Source organism: Lepisosteus platostomus, chromosome 13 (assembly GCF_059453375.1).
Source record: "Lepisosteus platostomus isolate fLepPlt1 chromosome 13, fLepPlt1.hap1, whole genome shotgun sequence".
In the NCBI taxonomy this organism is placed as follows: domain Eukaryota; kingdom Metazoa; phylum Chordata; class Actinopteri; order Semionotiformes; family Lepisosteidae; genus Lepisosteus; species Lepisosteus platostomus.
In genome coordinates, this window is record NC_142623.1 from 36,849,611 (window position 1) to 36,873,165 (window position 23,555).

The window sequence follows — 23,555 nt, forward strand, 5'->3', positions numbered from 1 at the left end:
CCACTAAGGCTTTCTAAAGGAAACAGAGAAAGAGTAAAAGATCAATTCTTCTGTCCTTAAATGAAGGTAGGTAGGAAATGCATGTTACCACGAACTCTCTGTGAATTTCCCACTGCTGATTTGCAATGTCATTTCAATCATTAAGAGAAATAAAAGGAACTGAGACTGACTACAATGAAGCTACCCTGAGTCTCTCTAGTGCAGACAAAAGTTTCAGGATTATTTTATTAATGAGCAAGAGTATTATAATCATCATCATTATTATTATTTTTATTACAGTCAAAATAATTGCACACTGTATATAGTATAAATACTGATATTGTAGCAGAGGCAATTATTTTTTCGTTCATAATCATCACTTAACTTGTTCAACTGGAAGACATGACTCACATAAAAAAAAATGTCAACCCAAAAACTAAGGAGTCTTAGTTTCTTAAAACAACAGCACTGCTTCCGTTCGTAGAGCCTGTCCATTCCGATCACTTTCTTTCCACTCCACAGCTAAACAGAGAGAAAAACAAATGCTTCAGCCATCCCCAACCTTTCCCTTGAGGAAGGAAGTTAACTGCACTGGGTTCCCTGTGGCTGCATGATCTCAAAGGATAGTTAAGCAGTCTGCTATTCCTCGCTTTCTCATTGGCCAACCCAACACAGAACACAACAGCAACAACTCCAAGGTCTATGATCTTGATAACCCCTTCCTTTGTCTTGCAGGCTACTCTTCCAGCTAATCTGTGCCTGGAATGATTTCACTGAAGCTGAATGCTGACAGTTAGCTGTAAAGGAGGCACTTTCCTGAGATATATCTCTCCATAAAATAATATTCTGCCCTAACAGCCCTCATGAATTAAACATGGCCTTCTGCAGCACAGACCTGGGAATTATTTACTTCAGCTTCCCATCTTATTAAACGCAGCAATAAATCACAGGCCTCAGCCTCAGCACTCTAGTGCTAAAATTAGCACTCCGAGCAGCAAAAGTGAAATTTAAAGGCACAGCCGGATGTTTGGACAAACACACCTGCAAACAGGCAATTTAACACTGGGCACACACCAGCTCAACTACTTACACACACCCAGATTCTCACACACACACTCTAATTCAAGTACACATTTCTAATACAAATACACCTTTAAGAGCGTGTTATGTAGGTGGATCATGGAATATAGTAAGAAAATGCTGCATGTTGTAGAAGGGTATGTTGCCTAAATGCTCTGTATGTACGATCAGTTTCCACGGATGATTTGTTCTTGAATTTAATACAGCTGCACTGTCTTTCAATACTTTCAAGGATGTCCCACAGGACAAAAGAAAGACTGCAGAAACACTGCTGAATCCCACTGATGAGTCCCAGAGCTTTCAGCAGACCATAACACTAAGCCATGTTTCAAGCACCTTGTAAGACATGCCTCCCATTAGAGACGGACAAGTTTCAAAAGGGATCAAGCTGTTCCACATTAAAGTGTACCACCAAAGTACCTCACAGATTGTCGTGAAAAGGAATTCTCTGTAAACAGGTCCCACATGAGGTTTTCCTTTGTATAATGAAAAACACTGCCCTCAAATGCATAAAACATATATTGTGCAGACAATCACCCACATGCAGATTCATGCCCACGTACAAGAGGCCATTACCTACAGTAACATTGTACTACTGTTTCCATCTTTGTATCTTTCTGCTCTTTTCTATTTCACTGACTTATCAGAATAGATTTGCTTAAACAAAATGTAATGCTAAAATGTTTAGCAACTTAGTTGGAAAGAACAGGCATGTGTAGCCTTCTTTTCTCTGTTAATTTCTTACTCTATTGTACTGTGTCAAATTCAAGGGAATGCAAACATTTGTTTTAAATGTTTGTTTAGTAAACACATCTAAGTAAACTTAGCCAAGGCTGTGGTGGTTTAGCCATATGGTAAAATTCACAAAGGCCACCCTTGAGAAATGGAAACTTATACAAAATTCATGGCCACAAACCAACACACGCAGAAATAATACACTCCGATACACTCAGTGCATTACAGTAATTAAGACATGGAAGGTATTCAACCTTAGCTTCAACAGAAGTCATCAGTAAGCAAAGTCAAGTGTCTGCCTTGTCTCAATGTTTTAAGACATTCTGAGGAGGATGACCTGCATGAAAGAGGTTTCGATATGGCTGTTTTTATGTCTTTGGCTGAAAGTATATTTGCATTAAACTGCTACCAGATCATAAAGCAGGTTTTTTATTCAAAGCTTACATGAACATAATTTCATCATCTCATCAGAAACAGAGCCTTCAGTTCTTCAAGCTGTTCAAATTCTCAATGGATTAAGAGTTTATTTTCTGACTTTTGCATTGGAGAAGCAGTAGGAAAGTGTGATGAAAAGAGTAGGATCAGTGTTCTAGTTAACGCTTTAGTGTTTTAAGCTATTTACTCCCACATTTTGAAAAAATGCAAGTAAAGGTCAACATTACCTCTGAGTCATGAGTTATTTCACCACATAATGTATAATATACTAATGCTAACCTATGAGGTATGCACTGACTGCAGCATTACATTAGTCTGATGTATTTTACTGGTCACAAAAAGTACAATAAATACAAACAATAACAATTGTGATTCCTAGCCAAGCACAAGTTTACTAAGGTGGACTTAGCTGTAAGCATTTGTTAAATCTAATATTAGAACTTGCTGGTGGTAGCTCGCACATGCTGTAAATCAGCAAAGTCCATGTACGTTATAAAAACACAACATGCAACCTCCAAATATGCAGTAGATGCACAAGTGCTTACAAACGCAGAAATAAAGGAGTAAGGAAACACCATAGACCACCATTAGAATTGTCTGAAAGCTGTACACTTTGTTGGAAACATACATGTTAACTTTGGAAGATTATTAAATTTACTCTTGATGAATATGCTAAATGCCTGCTAAATTATGCAAAAGATATGGAAAGACAGGTGTGAGGAGGTTGACAATATGCACATAGCAGCCACAAAAGCCTTTCTATTAAATGTGTCTAACTTGCATGCTAGTTTACACAGATGACAAGCAGTTACAGTATAATGAGCTGATATCTGTCTTAGAAAAAGCAGCCATGCAGCAATGAGAGACTTAACCATTCAAGGCATGGAGGCTGTTCTTGCAGACAGGAAAAGGCGCCATTTTAAAAAGCGAGAGAAACAAAATAAGGTCCACAGCCCAGGGAGTTTATCGGAAAAGGCAAACCCTGCCTGGAAGTTCAGAGGAAGAAACCCTTACCTGCCACAAACCGACCACATAGAGTGCTAGCACTACACTGGGCACCCACCTCATCTACCAGCAGCTCCATTTTTCCATGCTTTAAATTCTCACTTCTCTGCCTGCTTTTACCCTATGCAGACTCACACAAGATTTTGACACTTGTTTAATTCCATTTTCTGATTTCTAATTGCTTCCACATGCTGTCTCTCCTACGCTTCACACATTCCCAATCTCTACCCCAATCTTTACAGTCAGTAGTGACTATTTACGGCAACATTACACTCAAGTGCACTGCCTGTTAGGAAACACCCTCTCATCATGTCTGTGCTTAAATTACACAAGCATGTGAGACAGACACTTGCAGCTTTTCTAATGATTTGCTCATGATTTCCATGGCATGCCTCCACATCACCTTTTACTTTCACAGATATTTACTAAATCTAGTAGTAGAAGTACTCAGAATGTCTACAGTACTGGGCATAAGAATGAAGTAAGTTGAAACTGGGATGAATTCAATATAAATAACTTACTGGGTAAACATTCTCCCTGTTGGAGGTATAAGGTTTTAAAGCTTTGATTATGCACTTTAAAGTAGTTATACTCTATAAATAGGGAAGGGAAACAATTTTAATTGACAATACTATCTTTATTTCATTTTATCAGTTAAGTTAAATTGTAGCTGCTCAACAAGCAAGGAAAATTACTCTGCTCATGTTTACTTCTGCTCTACGGGGATGGTAATTCAATAACTTCACATTATGTAATTGTGAACACAAAGAATAAATAAGGCATGCAGGATATTTTTCATGGAATATTACTAGGCTATTTAAGGAGACGAGTTTGATTTATTATAACAGGAGAAAGGGCAAGCGCCTATTTTTGTAATGAAGATTATTATCTTAACTTCTCAACATGCACGAGTGCTGGGAACACACACAAGAACCAAATCATTCACACCAAAAAGCACCTAGGTTCTACCTGACTCTTTCTTTGGGATCCCCAAAAGATTCCTTCAGCTTGGAGAAGTCCGGATAGAAGTTGATGGACGGAGAGATGATTTCTAGGAGGCCCGATTGGATTTCAGTGGGGAATCTGAGAAAAAACAAATTAGCACTTAAAAATAGTGGCTGAAGTTATTTTAATGTACAGGAAATTAGACAGAATCACACATCACATGGTAAAAACACATTTTAATAGGCATGTCATTTTAGTTTTAAAATATGCACAAGAAACAACTAGGATTGCCAGTTTCATATGCTCGCTTATTTTATATACCAAAGTGATAGTGACAGATTTTTTTAATCTTCACAGCAAAATGGCAAAACAAAATTTCCAAAAAGCCAAAATTGCTGCAGTACACATTCAATATCACTGACAGTGGGGCTGTCTTAGTGTAGTTTACATTTAGCTGCACAAAAGATGTGCAGGATAGGAAACCTCTGTGTGAAATCATCCAGATTCTGACAGCAATTCAAACAAATAACAAAAGGCAGCCTTTAAAAGGAAGCTGAGCACTTCAATCCCATTCGGCGATAAATTATGGAGACTCAGAGGACATCCAATTCCCCAATAATGGAAAAAACCCATGCCTTCATGTCCAGAAGAGATCGCTGCTATCCTATGTGAACATCCACTCTGCCAGCACAGATTGTGGAACCTGTCATTGTGTCAGGTACAAAGAAATCTGCTCATCAGCTAAAAGACACTAGGTGGACGAGGGGAAAGTCCTCAAGTTAATAAATAACTCAGAAAAGCCGGGATTGCAGTAAGGTGGTTCCACGGAGAGTCTTTATGGGATACCATTGGAGCATGAAGGCTAAATTGTAAGCTTGTTATTAGAAACCAATGAAGGTACCATGTACTACAGAAGGGTTCACAGACCCTAGTCCTGAAGATCCACACTCAAGCACATCTTACATGTCACCCTTAAACCACCAATTTGTAAAGATGTGGAACAGATCTGAGTTCTGATCAATTTATAAAATTAACTGGTTAATCATTACGTGGCCTCATCATTCTGGTTGAAACCTTTCAAATTCCCTTAAATAAATGAACTTATTAAATCTCTCTCTCTGCATATTGTATGAGGCATTATTTGTTCTTTCAAAAATGTTACTGTGCACTAAGGACAAATCATCTTTTCTTTCCTTTTATCAACTACAAATTAATGAATGTAGAGCTATTTTTAAAGCCTTAAATCATTAAATTATTTTCTGAGGAAATACTCAGACATTCCTTTGCTTTGTGTTTTTTAGCAATAATAGTTTGGAAATGCTGCAGCTGGGTAACATAGAGTATGATATAATTAGATCCCACAGACACTGCTGAGACTGCTTCTCTTAAGACAGAAAAAAAATGGTAGTTTATTTTAGTTTTAAAAAACATTTCACCATAAAACTTTTCAGTCATATCAATTAGAGCCACTGTTACCCATGCTGTCAAGTAGTTTCAATAACAATTTCTGAACGAACGATTTCAAAGGCTGGCAATTGTAATGGAAAAGAATCATTTTACATGGTGGAAAACTGTAACTGCCACTGACCGCATCCCAGAATTGAGCCATTTTTATTCCAATGCAAAGTGGTGCTGACTTGTAATTGCTGGAATTAAAAAGTAGCTCTATGAATTGAAGTTTTTCCTTTCTTTCCTTATGTTCTTCAACAGTGCCCTGTCTGTGACAAATATAGCTTGTTCCCAGTATCAAGCAGTGGTAGTTAAATATTGTAATTGTGTGTGAACATTAAAACACCAGATGTTGTATGCTGTCCAGGGTATGGTGCAGCACAGCCAAGATTTTCCTTGAGGGCGGAAGTAATTGTTTTTATTTCTAAATCTGGAAGGAAAGGGCCTGAACCAGGATTAATCTTACAAACAGGCATATACCATAAACATGACCACCTACCCAAGCTTATACCTCAGTCACATCTGATCACAGCTCATGATCATTTCTGAACTGCGTTCAAATTCCTGAGATTAAACCAGAACAAAACGTTTAGTTTTTACTACACAAGAATGAGTATATCCGATGCTTCACTTGCGAAGCAAGTCACAAGGTCACTAAAAATACAATTCCTCAAGTGTTGCTACAGCTGTTGGAATAATTGTCCTGTATTTTTCCTCTCTATAGTTAATGTCCTAAAACTTATTTAAACAGGAAAAGGCTAGTCGATCTCACACTATTTCAAAGATGTCTCCCCACCAAGTCAAAGTACACGAAAAACGCAAAAATTAAAAATACGAAGATGCCTGAAGTGATGTTTATATTGGCCCTCAGCCACTAGTATCATCAGAATTGGTAGACAGACGAAGTAACACCTTCCAATATGTTTCTATTAACAGTACATTTTAAACTAAATCTACACCAGATACACCAAATGTTTGACTTCTTCTGAGACTGGACTTTTCTTGAACTTCCCGGACACACTCGTATGGCAAACACTGGACATTCAATGCAGAATTATAGGTAAGAGAATAAAAAGGAGAAGATATACAGTACTGCATAAGTGGACAAGAACATTATTGGTCCTCCATTTAAATGAGAGGATTCTCATTGACGAATCAAAGCCTATCAGGTATTGGGCAAAGAAAGGATTCATCTTTAAGGAGGGGAGTTGTATTTGTCGTAGTTGTGGAAATTTAATTTCAAAACACATTACATCTCCTTTACATCCTAGTTTATAGAGTGTGAGCTTACGTGAGAAAAGTGTCATTTTTCCATATGTAGATCTGACTCGTCAATGTGCATAATTAAACAAGGCAGACTGAATTGTTGGGCTCTAGAACTGTGCAGAGTGGTTAGTTAACATGAATCTGTGTGTCTTGTTTCTTATGTATTACTTTTGTTTATAAAAATCATTGTCTTTTTGACTATTTCCTGTTGATATCTGAACCATCACATTGTTCATGGAAAATTATAGCTGTGGCAGCTCATTCAATATTTCTTGACTAGTGGGGTTGTTTTGTTACTTTCATAATTCACTGGTGCGCCTGCTGGTGTCAGGACCGACTATTAATGAACATTCATTAAACGACCCCATGCTGCCCGTCTTGCTTGTTTGTAAGATTTGCTTTGCATTATTTGCTTTTTTAATACTGAATAAGAAGTGGATGTAAACAAGGGACTTAAAATCCAAACTATTTTGACATGAGAACAATCTGGAGAAAAATACATTTTGAAATACAGAATGTGGCCTTCAGAACCTGGATGATATTTCTTTGTAAAACCCATTATTTCTTTTGCTACTCACCTTGCTTTTAAATGGAAGAATTCGCTTTGGCATGCTACACTGGGTTCTCAAGGTGAAAAGTACACTGTGGTGCAAAGTGAAGGGAACACAGACCAAACACATGGAGTTGTCTGCTTTTGATCTCCATGGAAACAGAAAACACAGATACTCACAGGCGTTTGAGGTTTTCAGCCACGCTGTTGGCATACTGTTGATCTGCCTAAAAAGCAAGACAAAGGATTGAGAAGATGCAGATTGAGGACCATTTCTAATGGATTGAATTGCACCATTCCTTACTAAAGCAAACACATCTTTGCAAGCACACATGGACCTACACATGTTCTACCCCAACATGGAACATTATAAAGCCAAAATAATATCAGATTTGCAATAGTAATACAGTATCTATATACAGTATGGATATAATGGGTTATATTAAGTTAAATCTCAAGGCGGAGGCTACACAAAAGGTACATCAGCCCATGTATTTATCATTCCCTACATTTATACATCAATGTTATATCAAGGTCATTTTAGCTTAGAAGGTTAAAATTCTCCATGATTAAAAATATGTTAAATCTTAACATTGGATCACTGAGTGAATAATGTTGTAATTTAACTGTTGCAATACAGTGCTGCATTTTGTAAAGAAGACATACAAATTCCTGACAAAAAATAAAACAATAAAAATTTCAAAAGAAAGACAGCAATACCAGCATAACCACTGGGTGCTAAAGGTTTGAAACATTAACATTTGAATTCCAGAAAAATGGAACAAAAAAGAAATGTTCATTACCATACTTTACATCTGCAAAGATATGAAACTGTGGCCTGTGCCAATTTCGCAACTGACCTTGACTTCAACTTCTATCTTGCTAATAAACAACTCCTTCTATGATGTGTATACTGTAACTGGGTATTTGTTCCTTTTGGTAGATCGGAATTTGAGAATTTCTTGAAAAAAGGGTAGCTTGAAAAAAAGACTCTCTAGGGAGTATAACCTGTAACTGCTGGAAAAGAAATCTTATCTTGCAATAGTGAAGTGTCTCCACAAGAATCGAAGAATAGCATTCCAGCCTGAAATCAGTCATTTGTGTTCTGAAGTGCAGCACTGTGCTACAATATGTTTCAACAGGAAATGTAATATGGTAAATTTGAGAGGAACTACAATTCGCAAGTACTGGAGAATGACAGCCAGATTCTTTCCTATTCATGCTCACTTGGATAACTATGATACATTTATAGCAGGTAAGCCGATAAAGTGCTCATGTGCTGGGTTAAAGAAAACAATATGGGGAAATAAAACAGGACAAACTGGAAACCTTCACAGGAAGCACCTGGGATCAGTTTCACAAAGCATTTCCAGCAATTAACAGTCTGACCGCTAGCAAAATGTACATTAGCTGTCTTCTTACATCTGTCTCATGAGCCAGTACATCAAGAAATAAATGTCTATTTTAGCTGAAAACATCTTGCCTGATTCAGATGACTTCAACAAAGATGTGAAAAACATCTTTTAATGATTTGCTTTTGAAGAATCCATCTGGATTTAACAGCCTGTCACCAATAAATGCTGTGTCTTATGGGTTTGTTTTTAAAAAGAGGATAAAAAATTTGAACCAGCAGCATTCTGTTTCTTTTTTTTAAATAAAAAGTATAGCAAAAACAGCTCTTTTAAATTAATCCCTTCTGGAATTTCTTTGATAGACATGAAACTTATTTTGTTTTAGAAAAGGAATTCTTATAGGGGGAAAAAAACCTGTAAGATGGTACTTCAACTTGACATCTGTGACAGAGCAAACATACCAAACCAACTAACATATAAGGTCACAGGTAAAAAAAGAAAGATTTACAAAGCCTTTAATATGGAAATTATCCATCTTCTTTTCCATTATAAAAACCTTTAGAGAATTTGCAAACAAGAGGAGACCATCCAGCACATTACATTCTGATGCTTACCTGCTTTACATCCCAAACATTTAACAGTAAGTACAGAAAGGAGCAAGCCTTTTTGTGCCTTGCTTGCCCTCCTCCTGCTTGGAAACCAAGCCTCAATCCATCTAATGAGCTTCTCACAATATAAGAGGCAAGAAGCACTCTCTTCAGCTCAGCAGAGCAGTGCTCTCAGCCTTGCCTGTATTACCGGAATCCAGCTAACTGGCAGACAGTCAATCAATACTCCTTCACCACTGGCGCTTCAACTCTGTAACTCATCTACAGTAGTGCTGGATACTGCTGTATCATTATATAAATTACGAAATTTTAGCTGTGATGGAATTGGACAATATTCAATTAGCAGCAATGTGAGGCGACTATGCCAGCTGAGTCCCTAATTAAAGCAACATTCAAAATGTTAGTCAGTCATGACCCACGGTTAGAATATAGCTTCCTATGTTTCAGGACAAGCATTGGCGGCAGTTTCAGTTGGAGAAATCTACAATTATGACGCGGAGGCTTCTTTTGTGTTGGTAGGTATCTGGCAGTCAGGTCAGGAGATGGGTTATTTTTATTTCCAATTGCAGATACTGTGTAACAATAGAGGAAAGAAGGAATGAGAACCAGCTCACAATATCTGAAATGGTTACATGACAAGTAAATATACGGCTTTTCAGTTTATGTCGGTAGCAATGCACGTTAACCGAGGATGGGCTGATTTTATTCACATTTAACATATATTCCTTACACTAAAATCAAAGGAAAAGTGGGAGATTATTTTGAATGGCAACCAAAAGTTAGAGCTCCAGCTCTAGCCTTTTTATATTTTTTTGACCAGTTTTTTAACTAGCGTAGTAAAAGGAGCAGCAGGGCTGCTAGACAAATCTGAGACAGCAGCGGCAAGTTCAGAGCTTAATCTGACAAAAAGTGCTTTAAACGTTCAGAAGTCAACTACAGTATTCTGCAACTGGACTTGTCTTAGGCAAATGAAGGGAACAGAAAAGGGTAGGCCTAATGAAAACTCAGATAACAACGCTGGAGCACAAGTTATCAGGCCTGAGGCCTGCTCCTGCCACAATTTCAGAAAACTGTTCTGTGCAGCATTCCTCCGTTATGCCTGTGCATCAGGATAAGATCAGAGGTTTCTACCCTTTTTCTTGTGTGCAGCACTCCCTTGTTGAGACTGACATGTACTTGCATGAAGGCATGTCAAGTGAGTTGTTTTCTTGCACTCTGGGGAAGGTCATTGGGAAGTGAGACCTTAGTGACTACAGTTTTGTTATTTCTCCCATGGTGACACTTAACCCCCTTGCACTTATTCTGATACTGTTCAGATCTGTATTTTATGTTACAAGGTGTGTTCTTCATTAAGTTTTATGCTTTCAGAATTTTCCAGTAGTTTGGAAGAGTGTGATTCTTGCATTTTCATTATTATTTATTTCTCAGGGAAGAGTATTGTTGTGCATCATGTTATTGATCAATGTAAGAGGGTGGCATTGGTGTTAGAGTTCAGATTCCTTAATGGAACAGGAATCATAGATTCATTAAGAAGAGAAGATTAGGAGGTAGGGTTTCCCAGTTGGGGTTACCCTCTCTTCCTTTGTGCATATTTGTGGGGGAGAGGCTTCTTTTGCTCTTATTGTTGGGATGGGTGGAGGGCAGTGGCTCCTCATTACACAGCAGAGTTAAGCATATTGTTTCTAAATACCACATTATCATGTAAATAAGATCAGGGAATGTTAATCCTAGTTTCCTGGCTGCGTTCCACCCTGACCCTTCCACAATCTGGGCTTCCTAAAGTTAAAACAGTTTCATACTTCTCTGCCCAATCTGGTGTTTAGTGTGGCTGGTGTCACATAATGGCTGCTCCATGTCACCTAGATTGGTACATTTTGCTCAGTAAAGTGGGTCCCCATATATATGTTAAGTGCTTTGGGATGGCTCTGGGTGAAATAATAATCCTCATAATCTCGGTTATTCTCATCTAGTTCATTTTTAGCATTTTTACATGTTCATTGAAGATGTTATTTACTGCTCTTTGACATGGAATGTGGTCACAGGTGCCTGTAACTAATGTTTCTGTTATGCCCTGAAATAACTGTGTGCTCAATTCTTCTTTCAAATGTGTTACCTGTTTGGTTTTGCAACAATGGAAAAACATATTACCATGACGCAGGAGTCTCATTAGAAAGAAAACAATGCTGGAAAATTGGCTCTTATGTATTTAATCTGGTAGAGAGGGGGCGAGTATGGCCTGTAAGAAAAATAGTATTTCAACTATAAACATTTATTTTGGTGTGGTTTTAACCCCTGTAACACAGAAAACAGATTTATTTAACCTCTAGACCAAATCCCTGCTAGGACCGGCTGAGCTCAAGATTGTTCTGTGTGCAGATATGAACGCTGTCATGAATCATACTTCTTGACAGAAGTCGAAAGACACAAATCCCATGCGTTTAACTGCTCACCCAAAGAATTAACTTGTTTTTTCAGCTAGACATAAATCATACTCCAGAACTCACTATATATACCTCTCATGCTCTGTTTTCTGTTTTCACACAACTCTGAATTCTGAGGCATTACCTCTGCTGCTATTTGATCACTATGCCATTTACCGCAGATCTATACTAACTGATCAATCTGCCCCTGGCTGGTGTTTTAATACAATACTAAATACAAAATTAGATTTTTGGGAACTATTTCAAACTAAACTGGAATCTTTGAAAGGCTTCCATCCATACCTTATCAGACAGGGGTTTATTACCGATAAGGATCACAGCAACCCAGGAACCTATCCCAGAAGCACAGGCTGCAATGTGGGCCTTCACACTAGACAGGACACCAGCCTCACATATAAGCACACAGGAACAAATTAGTGACACCAATTAACCTAACCAGCATGTGTTTGGAAGATGGATATCAGAGGACCCCAAAAAAATCCATGTGAACTAAAAGAGACCAAGCCGACTCCTCACACAAGGCGCACCAGTCCAAATTAAACTTGGGATGCAGCAATGGTGACAGAACACGGCAGCATGCAGACCAGTCAAACGCTTTGTTCAAGATAATTCTACTGTATTTGCTTCACAACAGCAAAAATCTCAGTAGAATTACTCAACTGGAATCCATGATGGCTCTTTTAGAAAATGATTTAATTTACTGCCAAGACATTGTACTGAATGTCTTGTATGTACATCTTGGGGAAAACAAGTATTACTTTATTGGCAGTTGACACAGCCATTTATTAATCTGAGACTCTGCAGCAATAAACACTTCGAAGATATTCTTGTTATTAAATCAGCACAGAGGGCATTATTATCTCATCCTCTGTAGGTGAACTCCATAGTTCACCTTCTGTGTTCTTAATTTTACAGCGCACACACTCAACATGATCAGGAAAATTTATGAGACTTCTCCAATCTCTTCACCTTGTCTTTCTCCTGCAGAGGGTGGCCGTACTGCTGGCACCCATATCCCTGTCTGAGCTAAAGAAGGCATTTCAAGTCATGGCAAAGAATAATTCACCTGGCAGAATAGCCTCTTGAATTTTATCTGACATAAAGACACCAATTAGGTCCTTTTTTACCACAAATTATACATAACTCCACCAAAAAAGCTTTACTTCAGACAGTTAATGCTGCTGTTATTTACCTTTTATTGGAATAAAGACAAATATTCCACATCTTGTGAGAGCTATCATCTTATCTCTCTGATTTGCTCAGACACCAAGCTGTAAACTTCTAAATTCTCGTTTGCCTCTCCAAAATAAAACAATGTTTCCTCATTGTTTTTCTTCTTTAGGGAAAGACTGCTTAGCCTCACTCTGGATTGAATGGCTTTTTTAATGAATTAATATGAATTTCTTCCTTATCCTATTTTATATCTGTTTCTAGTTTAAGGAAAGTGAGCAGCAAGTCTGTATTGTCGCTTGTACAGTTAGAGCAATTCAGGAAACATTACGAAATCAAAATGTAAATAAAAAGAACTGTACATATCACCGTAAACAAAATGATTTAATTCATATACATGAAAGATAATTCAGGTTAGTTTAGAACATAATAGACACAAATCTCTGATAATGTGTGTAACAAAAAAGGGCTATAAAGAAAAAAAATGGATATAAATCAAAAGGCATCACAACATCATAAACTAGGATTGTTCAGTTTGGTAAAAGTCCTAATAATACTAATACTACTACTAGTAGTAATAATATTTATTATATATATGTTTAATGACACAACCTCTGAAGGTGCTTTACACCAAAACAATCAAGCAATAGATGTACTCTAGTACATCTATTGTACAATAAATTATTTAGTACAATACAATAAACTCAATGAATAGGCAGATACAAAAGTGAATTTCAAGATTTGAAAGTAATTGGATTTAAGTAGCTCTTCATCCTAAAAGATCCCAGAGTTCTTTACAAGAAAGGGACTAACTTCATCCACCATTAAAGGGCATGTATCGTGCTTAGTTACTTGTTGGCCATAAGACAAGCTATTATTTAGCAATCTGCCAACCTAAAGACTTTTATCTTGTATATCCCTGTTACTGAGAGACTCCTGCTATCAACTCTTTATAGTCTGATTTAAGAGGCAAGGACCATATTTAGTAGAATAGTGATTTAAGCATTGTCAGTAAATTCTGTGAGACTATCCTATTTCATACTAATTAATTGGAGAACAGGAAAAAACGTAGACATTTCTGTACCAATCAGTCAATTATCCAGGCATCACGAAAGCGGTCTAATGATTTCTTAATGTTGATTCTTGCGGCTGGGCTCTGAGGAACTGTCATTATGGTGAACCCTTTCTAAGAGAGCTGACCTTTTCTAAAACTGAAATATCTATTATTGAGACTCAAGGGTTCAGTGAATCTATAAACCTTCACTGTCAAGCGTGAAAAAGATCTGAAGACAGATCTTTATATTCAGAATAATTAACTTGAGCTGTGCATAAAAACAGCTTACACTGCCACAGAAGAAAAAAAGTATGATTGCAAAAACGTGACAGCAACAACAAAAAATAATACTTTCTTAGTACATATGACCTGAAAACAATGTCTAATTAAGGAACTTGTAGAGGTTAATTCTATGCTGAAAAGAAAAAAAAACAATGTTTTTGCTATAAAGCCTTTTTCATGTATCTGGTTATTATAATTCGACCCACAAAAACCCTGTGCTTCTTTTTATTATTTTTCAGCAGCTCCCATTATAATATGTCTCATTATGTTTATGTATTTATGTTTTTCTATGTTATTTTCTATCAGGATATTTACCATTTTACACATAAACCCATTTTTTTTTATCCTAAAGGCCAAAAGGAAATATTCCTCTTATTACACCTATAGACAGAATTCATTAAAAGAAAACCCTCAGACCCCTGTTCAGTCAGTTTAAGTGGGGTCTTGTCAGGGGTTGCAATGCCATTGGGGGAATATTTTTTTTTGCATTTTCAACCACCATCAAAGAGTGTGGAACGATCCCAGCATTCACTGTATGGCTTCACCTGGCTTACCTCAGCGATGAACACCACGATCACGCAGTCCTCTCTCTCGGCAGAGCTCAGCTCGGACATCAGAGAGTTGAGGGTGTCTGTGAGGTAAGAGTGCACTTCCCTCTTCACACTGGGAATCCCCATGACTATCGAGACTGTCAACACAAGCACAGTGTGGCACGGCTTGTGAGAAGAACACACGGCATTATGCTTTAACAGTTATGGTTGCTTGCTGCTATTGAGTAAAGTCAGTCTTGCTTGAAAGCGTAAAATATTTTTTTCTGAAACTTTAAAGAGTTTAGTTTAAAGAAGATACCTGTGGCTCTTAATTAAATATCAGAATGTGAGTTTTTAAGTGTGAAACAAAAATGCAGCTACTCAGCTAATAAAACTTAGAAAACACCAGTGAAGTCTGGCATTAATTATAAAAATGGCCTTAACCTAGCCAGGAGATATAAAAAATACTATTCATGAAAGTGACAATGGTTTAATGCTTGCCAAACTAACTATGCTGAACAAATGCTGAACCAGTCTTGTCTACACATTGTCAAGAACAATACACAATTGTAGATACTGTAATATTCATAATATATTAGCATTTTTTGAGGGCTGGGAATACAATGTTTATTTAGCATAAGCAACAGACGTATATTATCATTGTTAGATGTTTTCCGTCCAAAGCGAATCTGAAACAGCCAACAATAAAATGATGGATCTCTTTTAAAAGTGACAGAGAGCTGTATATCATCACAATGATATACCTTACAATTTAATAAGTTATTTCTGTTATTCAAATTCCACAAGTAATGAGATAATTCAGGCCTAAATTTAAGATGCAGAGATGAAAATGAAATGACAGTCTACAATCACACCTGTTAACATCAACTAACAGAAGAAAAACAATTAACTTGGAGACAAATATAGTACTAACGTTCTGTGCATGCTGTAACAAACTACGCCATTGAGGAAATCAATTTAGTGAGGCTCAATTCCCAAGTAAAACCAGTTATAAAATAACTACCCCACTGAGATATCAGTTGCACGATAATGCTCTATAACATTTAAGGTTCCCCAGGCAGTTGCTTCTTTTAAATGGCAGAACCCAAGAGACATGTTAATTTTAAATGAAGACACTGCACTTGAATCAGGGAAAAATACATTGTGGCAAACAGTGGGAATTGTTTGTAATCATGGAAACAGCAGCCATAAAGAATCCCCAAAATATGAGAACAAAACAGACAGAAGAAATAGAAGATATCTTTTTCAACCTGGTGTTTCCTTTATCTCTCTCTGTTCTTCTGTATTTCATTTGATATTAATTTTCCTGTAGCCTTTTTAACTACGAAACTGTCTCATTAAGTCCACACTACGTTTTGTAAGGTGGAGTACATAGTACATAAAATAAGAATGGTTATAAACGAGAGGAGGCCAATTCTGCCCATTTAGCGAATCTGGATAAATTGGATTAAACAGTTAGTAAAAACAGATAGAATTTCAATGTACAAAAAGATACATCCCCGTAGTAATGCAAAAGGGGATAGTCTTTATTCTTGAAAAACTGCTTTATTTACAAGAGAGTCTTGGATCTGTGGAGTTTAAGGAGACTTAGGGTACCTTTGAAAAAGGTACTTTAAAGAGTCTTGAAAAACTGAACAGCAGATCCAACATTTAGCTTCAAGGTAAATAACAATAACAATAAAAAGATGAAAAGGTATACAATGATATAAATCTTAGAAATACTTTGTCTAGAAAGCAAAACATGTTAATGGGCTAAAGCCTAGAATATTAGATGGAAATACTTTAAATATTTTTTTTAACCAGTTCCAAGAAAGATAAGCCTTAATGAAGCATGTAGACCACTTCTTCAAGACCAACACTTAATATTGTACAATAGTAGCCCATACTCAAGCTGAAAGACATACTATCCCAGATTTTATCCTGGTTTCCATAGTAATGAGATAATATGATTCTCATATATAGCTGGGATGTGGACCCACAAAGGTTAGTATGATGTCTAAAGCCTAACTAACTAGTCTTAATAACTACCCACTTGCCCTAAGGCAATACATGTAATCAAATCCAGGGCAAACTTGTCTGTTATGCCAAAGGCCTTATTCTGTTAAAATTGCACAGATTTTTTATTTTTATTTTTTTTGTTCAGAGATTCACTGTATTGTATAGTCACTTTCTTTCTTAATTCATAATGTTCATCCTATGATACCTATGCACTTCCATAAGTAGGAGGAAAGAAGTTGGTTCACTAAAACTGGCATAGCATTGATGTGTTAATTCCTCCCTTTTAAACTTAGAATCACATATTTTAAAATAAGTCTGACAAAAGCACGAGATTCGGTTTTACAAGGCTCCAAGCTTCCTTTAGAAAACAGGATAAAAAATTCCAGAAGTCCCAGTCTCCAAGACGTTTCAGCCACAATATTTGGTTGTCGCAGGAAAACAAAGCGAGTGATATTTGTTTAAGTAAGACAACTACTACTTTTACTAGCACTACTACTTCTGTTCACGCATGTTAGTTCAACTACTCGTGGTTGTCAGGGCAGCTTTGGAAACCTATAGTACTACATGCGTCCTGTATTGTCCACCCAGTGGCCAGAGGCAGTAGCCCCACAGATCCGGCTGAGGCGGACTCACCCCCGGTCCTCCCCTGACCCACGTGCACGGCAGGCTGCAGGCTGTTCTCTTTGGCCAGCAGGTGTGGGAGGTGGTGGAAGATGCTGGGCAGCTGCAGCACATTCTTACTGGTGACATTCCACAGCTTCAGTTTGGTTTCGTCTGGAAAAAACAAAAGCGATCACAAAGCTTCTTGCGCATGTCGGCGTGTTAAAAAAAAAAACCCTGAAAATAGAAGTGCCAAAGATGCTTATACACTTTCCAGCCAGAGGAGCATAATTCTGCAATTAATTTTAAAGCACACAAAAGACTCCTATGTAATCTGTTCTCAATTGTTTTTCAAGCGGCAAACCACTGCATAGCCAACTACAACATTCTGCAGACTTTATGGTACTTGTTCATTAAATGTATTTGTTTTAGTTTCGGCTAAAACTACCAGAATAACCCAGTTACAAAATACTTAACTCCTCAACACATTATGTGTCACAGTATCTATATACACATACTGTACATATTCCAACATGTGGCTAATAATAAACACACATTCTGTATATGTGATATTTGTAAGTATAATCCATTTTTTATGGAAAAATTTAGATGGTACAGAAGTGAAAAGTCAGGAAGAGCAGGTCAGGTCACAGCAGAAGCCTTGTCCTTTCAGTTACGTGAGATTCCTGGCAAGAACATACAGTACTCTGGCTTAAGACAATCCATGACAGGACTACTGTGGGCAGAGGCTTGTTTGCACAGATCAATTAAAATGTCACTCTAGGACCCACCCCAGTTCACTGTGGTCCTTCATTTACACAGAAGCCTTTGGGGGGGGGGGGGGGGGACACTAGAACCAGCTGAAGCAAATTTCAAAGTTAACATGCGTTAATGACTGCATCATGCAGGGACGCACATTAAAAATAATTTCCCGATTAAAACAATATGAGAGTGCTCTGTTCCTCGAGGCCTTTTTTTCTTTCTTTATTGGAACCTGCAATGCAGCACGCCATATCCCACAGTGAACAGTAATTGTACAGTCAAAACGGATAATAGCAGGCAGGGTAACCCATTAATTAGTTTCAATTATGTTAAAATTGTTAGAGAAATGGTAGAATTTCCTACACTTTGGTGGAAATGGTTATTTCCTTTCCAGTAGATGTCGGTGGTGTTGCAACATAATCAATGTGCTGGCTTCCAAGTAAGTCCCTTGGAAGCCCACTTCAACAGTGAAAGATAACTGCAAGCAAATTAAAGGGAAAGTAGCATGTTACCTAACAAGGCTGGATCTAACGTTACAAGCATTTTTTAGAAGACATGCAGTTAGAGGTACAAGGCACTGATTCTAATAAGCAGCTGAAGAAGCTTGAAAGCTTAAAAGACGTTTGTACGACTCAGGAGTTAAGGGTCTGGAATAGGTTTTAGTTAGATGAAACCTGCCAAGTGCCAATCAATGGAGCAGTTCCAATGACAGCTTTAGTTTTAAGTTAGAGAAAAAATATTGGTTTCAGCAAGCACCCCATTTTGACATTCACCCATCCATTTTCTAATTGCTTAATCCAATTCAGAGAGCCTGAGCCTATCCCAGCAAGCAGCAGGCGCAAGGAGAGAAGTCCAATCCATCACAGGGCACACATGGACACAAAAACAGGACAGGCACTTACTCACACTTAGGACCAAGTTTCCCAGAAGCCAATTAACCTACCTGTATGTCTTTGCACTGTGGAAGAAAACCCATGCAAATACGGAAAGAACACACAAACTTCACACAGATAGTGCCGCAGGAATTGAACCCAGGACCCCTGCAATGCTAACCACTGCGCCACTGAGCCAATTTAGTCATATTGGGATAATGATCCAGCCAAATAATTCCCTGGGATGAAACTTACACCATTAATAGGTAATGAGGGGCGTACCCCAACTGTAACCCACACCTTAATTAAGTCACACTCCAAATGTATTCGACGTAAGGGTACCTTTACAATTCCCATCTCAATTCCTTGAACTAAAATACTAGATTCACAAGAGGTTTCTTCTGAAAAAGGCAGTTTTTCTGCAACAATGAATGAATGGGTTGTCCAAGTATCCCTCAATATCTGAATTTCTCTCTGGGTGGATCGTGTCGCTCGTGTGTTTTGTTCTGTTTTTCTTTTGTTTACAAACATTAGATGTTTGTTAATATGCGTGGGGGTGTTACGTCCCCGTGCCTGTCCGTGTTTTTGTTTTTTCCACGTCCTGTATTCAGGTACACCTCTCCCATTGGTCCATAACTACACCTGTGACATCATCAATCAACTCCCGGCCAATCAGCAACCAGACCTCAAGTTCAAATACCTGAAGAAGTTTCGACTCCATTAGCTTTCGGCTCAACTTCGATTAGCTTCGGCTCATGTTCGCATTTGCTCGCATCCAAACCCATCCTAAATATTACACCCCTTTACCCCTAGACACCTGGGGTCGTAACATTATTGGGGGCTAGTCCGGGATGGGTTTGGATGCAGGTAGGTTTCTGGTTAGGGACTTAGGAAGCATGACAACAAAAGTTTGTGCAAAAGTGATGTTTGTTCGTTGTTAGCTTCGACTTCGTTTGTTGGTTTTGATTACCTGTGTTTTGTTATTACCTTGACCGCACTTGTTACTTTCCTTGTTACCTTGCTTGTGCTCATTTTGTTACCCTATTCCTTGATTGGGTATTTTCTTCGGTATTACCCGTTTTCCCACAATCGTGCGATTGGTTCACTTGTGTCGCGTTATTGTTAACTGTGAACTTGTTGTACACCGGGGGAACAGGTATAGGTAAGGTCGTTGGGTTACATTGTGCACACGTAGGTTTGTTTTCTGTCTAGACGCACTAGGTTAGGGGCGTGTGCCACTTGTGTATTGTGGTTCTGGTGAGTTCAGTGTAGAGAAGTTAGGGTGCATGAAGGTGCCGAAGACCCTTTTGATCTTTGTTTGTTTGGGCTAGTTCGGTTAGACCTCACTCTATTAGCTAGATCCTTTTGGTTTTGTTATTTTCTTTCCTTTGGCACCACTCAAGTTCCTTTTTCCTGTGTGCTATTGTGTCCTGTATACATACCACTCACTTATTCACTTTTAAAAAATAAATCACTTTTGCACTAACTTTTGTTGTCACGCTTCCTTAGTCCCTCACCAGAAACCCACCTGCATCCAAACCCATCCTAAATGTTACACCCCTTTACCGCTAGACACCTGTGGTCGTAACAGGCACTTTAACGATAGCTACCAGATTTGGAATTTTGCCTAAGGCGTGAACTGACAGTCAGGCAGTTGTTTTAGTTTAAGCAATAACCCTATTTTGCCTTATTGGAATTGTATTGAGACTAGATTTTTTCTCATAAAGCTGGACTTAAGAGGTCCAGCTGTGCAGGACTAACTTGAGTGATAGGTAATATTTCTAAAAATGGTTTATGATTTGTTAAGGTTGTTAAAAATGAACACAACAACTTCTGTTCATTTTGCAATGTTTTGTTAACAACGTCTCCTAAATTACAATGAATCTTTCCAGAGGTTCACAATAAGATTTTAAAACATATCTTGAATATATGCTCCAGGCTACGATTTTTGATGATGCAAGATTTGGTGGTTAGTTTTTTTCCCTAGCATACCTGTCCAGTATGAGTTTCCTAGCATTGCAGGATTCCAAACACCAGCTGTTTTTCAGAGTAGGAAGAAAAATAAATACTCTTTATGATTTCAAGGAGGCTTCCAGCCACTGCCAGGAAGCCTAATGAATCTAATTTTGGCATTCTGAGACTGGGACCAGGACAAAGGAAAACAGACACAGCAACCAATATCATTTTAAATACAAGAAATCCATACTGTTCATGGGATTTAATGGTTGCAAACACATGTACTTGTGTGTAAATTCCTAGGGAAACTGCTCTCCTAAACAATAAAGACCTCATTTTTAGACATTACCTGCTCCTTCCAGATAAACTGATTGACCAACCAATCAAGGAGATGGACTGACCTGGGAGACTGCCAATCCTGTAGAACTGGGGTGAGTCGGAGTAGAGTAAAAGGATACCGTATGCCCTTTGTCAAGCAACATGCTCAGTGCCGCTGAAGTGTATGCAGGAAGAAGAAATCTCAAACTCACCCCTAGGAAGTAGAAGTACCTCTCTACAGACACACCCCAATAGTAGGTCCTTGCAGACGGAAATGTACCTGACAAGCTGCTCCAGGTGCGATTAATGTCCCTTAGTGCCTGTTTCTCAGCAATGGCTCTCTTGATCTCGTCTAGCACCAGGTTGAGCTCCTTCGATCGCTTCAGGTTCTCCTGTTCAGCCGAGTGAAGCCGGTCCCTCAGTGCCAAGAACTCCCGCTGGTAGACGTCCACCACATCACCTGCACAAAGAGACAGGGGCGTTAGAGCTGATGAATACACAACAGAACATGCTGCACCTCATGTGTAACGCACCTTGACTGACATGAATTTACTTTGAGGCCAGTAATTTATGGAAATTACAAAACTTTAGAAATGCTTCACAGATGCTAGTGGGGATGAAGCACAACAAAATGTTGCACACAGTAAAAGCATCAAAACACCTACACTAGGAGAAGGACATTAATGCCTCCAAATCTATTGCCAAGGCCAGGATTCACTGTCAATACCCACCAGAGATTTACCACGGGCTTTTTCTTTCTCTTTTCTCTCCCGCTCTCTAGTAAAATTGCATGGGATTTGTGTGCATGAGATTATCCACTGTACAGGCTCAGACAGATGCACCCATTCGCACGATCGGGAATTAGCATGTAGGGAAGAGACATCGGCTCAGCCAGCTTTCTGGGGGAAAATGAGGCTGAATCCCACCAACATCCTAAGACGGTTCTGATTCTGTAATGCAATTTGACCCCAAATCCCATGACTAATCCCAGCAAAATCTCCCCACACTAACTCTAACAAGCACACAGCAAATGAAATCCTCCCCAGGAGATTTATTACCTACAGCTGTCCTCCTTCATACTGGGTTTCAGATAGAGTGAAAAGACCAACTAAAAGCAGTCTGACCAGGTTCCAATGCAGTCTAATGTATTTACGCCCATCACCCTGCTTCCCCCCTCTATGAAGGAGAACACAACTTGCCCCGTCAATGAAAGGAGAGATTTGTTTCACAAACTTAATCACCTTCAATATCAAATGTTGCATACCGAAGTTATGTTCACACACATTTAACAGATTTTTTAAAAGTAATTCATTTCACTAGTAATCACTCATCACTGTTAAGTGAATCAGGTAATTGTAAAGTCAATTATTCTCACTTCAATGAGACCATTTTGTTCACAGCCCTACTGCACAACCATTAAAGTCTCTATTGCTGAACATTTAAAAAATGAATTGTATATTATCATGTTTTACATTGACGTGTACATTAAAAAAAAACATTTAAAACACGATAATATACAATTCATTTTTTAAATGTTCAGCAATGTTCAGAGCTTCATTGAAAGATAAGGAGGAAGGGAGGGAAAATGTGATTTGTTACCAAATTATGAAAGTTATGTGATTTGCACTGTCTGCAAGCAAAGAAATACAAAATCATTTTACTTAATTTGGTCTTGTGCAAAACTGACAGTTTTCACGTTAGAGTACAGAACTTCAGGGTTGGGAGAACAGCGGGAAAGATTGCAGAGACGTGCTATTAAAAATAATTTATGAGCAGAGATGAATGAACGATGTCTAAGCACCAATTAAAATGTTAACTGTGGTCCATGTAGATTCGCTCCACACTGCCAGTGATCTTTTCACACCACAGCAGCTGCAGATACTGAACATAATTGGAGAAGAGGAAAAGGTATGCCAATTGCATTACCAGTTGTAAAGGGGAGTCTGGGTAGGTGGAAAGAAATAAACTTCTTTAATCGACTGCTGCTTAATAAAGATGGTTAAAATGTGCAGCATTAAGAGCTGCATGTTCTTTATCTACATCTACTATTCTCTGCATTTCTCCAACTTTCTCAGTGGTCTTGTTTCGAACAAGGATATGAAAATACTGGTAGTCACAAATGAATGAGTAATTCCAAATTCTCACAA

At 38.2% G+C, this 23,555-nt stretch overlaps 1 protein-coding gene across 2 annotated transcripts in view; it reads right to left on the reverse strand.

The window, feature by feature from the left end:
* The window catches only part of mgat4b (alpha-1,3-mannosyl-glycoprotein 4-beta-N-acetylglucosaminyltransferase B), a 112,115-nt gene that overhangs the window by 36,777 nt on the left and 51,783 nt on the right, over positions 1-23,555 (reverse strand). For both annotated transcript variants that reach the window (XM_088604524.1, XM_088604523.1), the window contains exons 2-6: positions 21,689-21,868; positions 17,534-17,674; positions 14,906-15,039; positions 7,625-7,671; positions 4,204-4,317 (exon numbers count right to left, since the gene is read on the reverse strand). In XM_088604524.1, the coding sequence (XP_088460650.1) occupies positions 4,204-4,317; positions 7,625-7,671; positions 14,906-15,039; positions 17,534-17,674; positions 21,689-21,868 (616 nt within the window). The remainder of the gene's footprint in view (positions 1-4,203; positions 4,318-7,624; positions 7,672-14,905; positions 15,040-17,533; positions 17,675-21,688; positions 21,869-23,555) is intronic.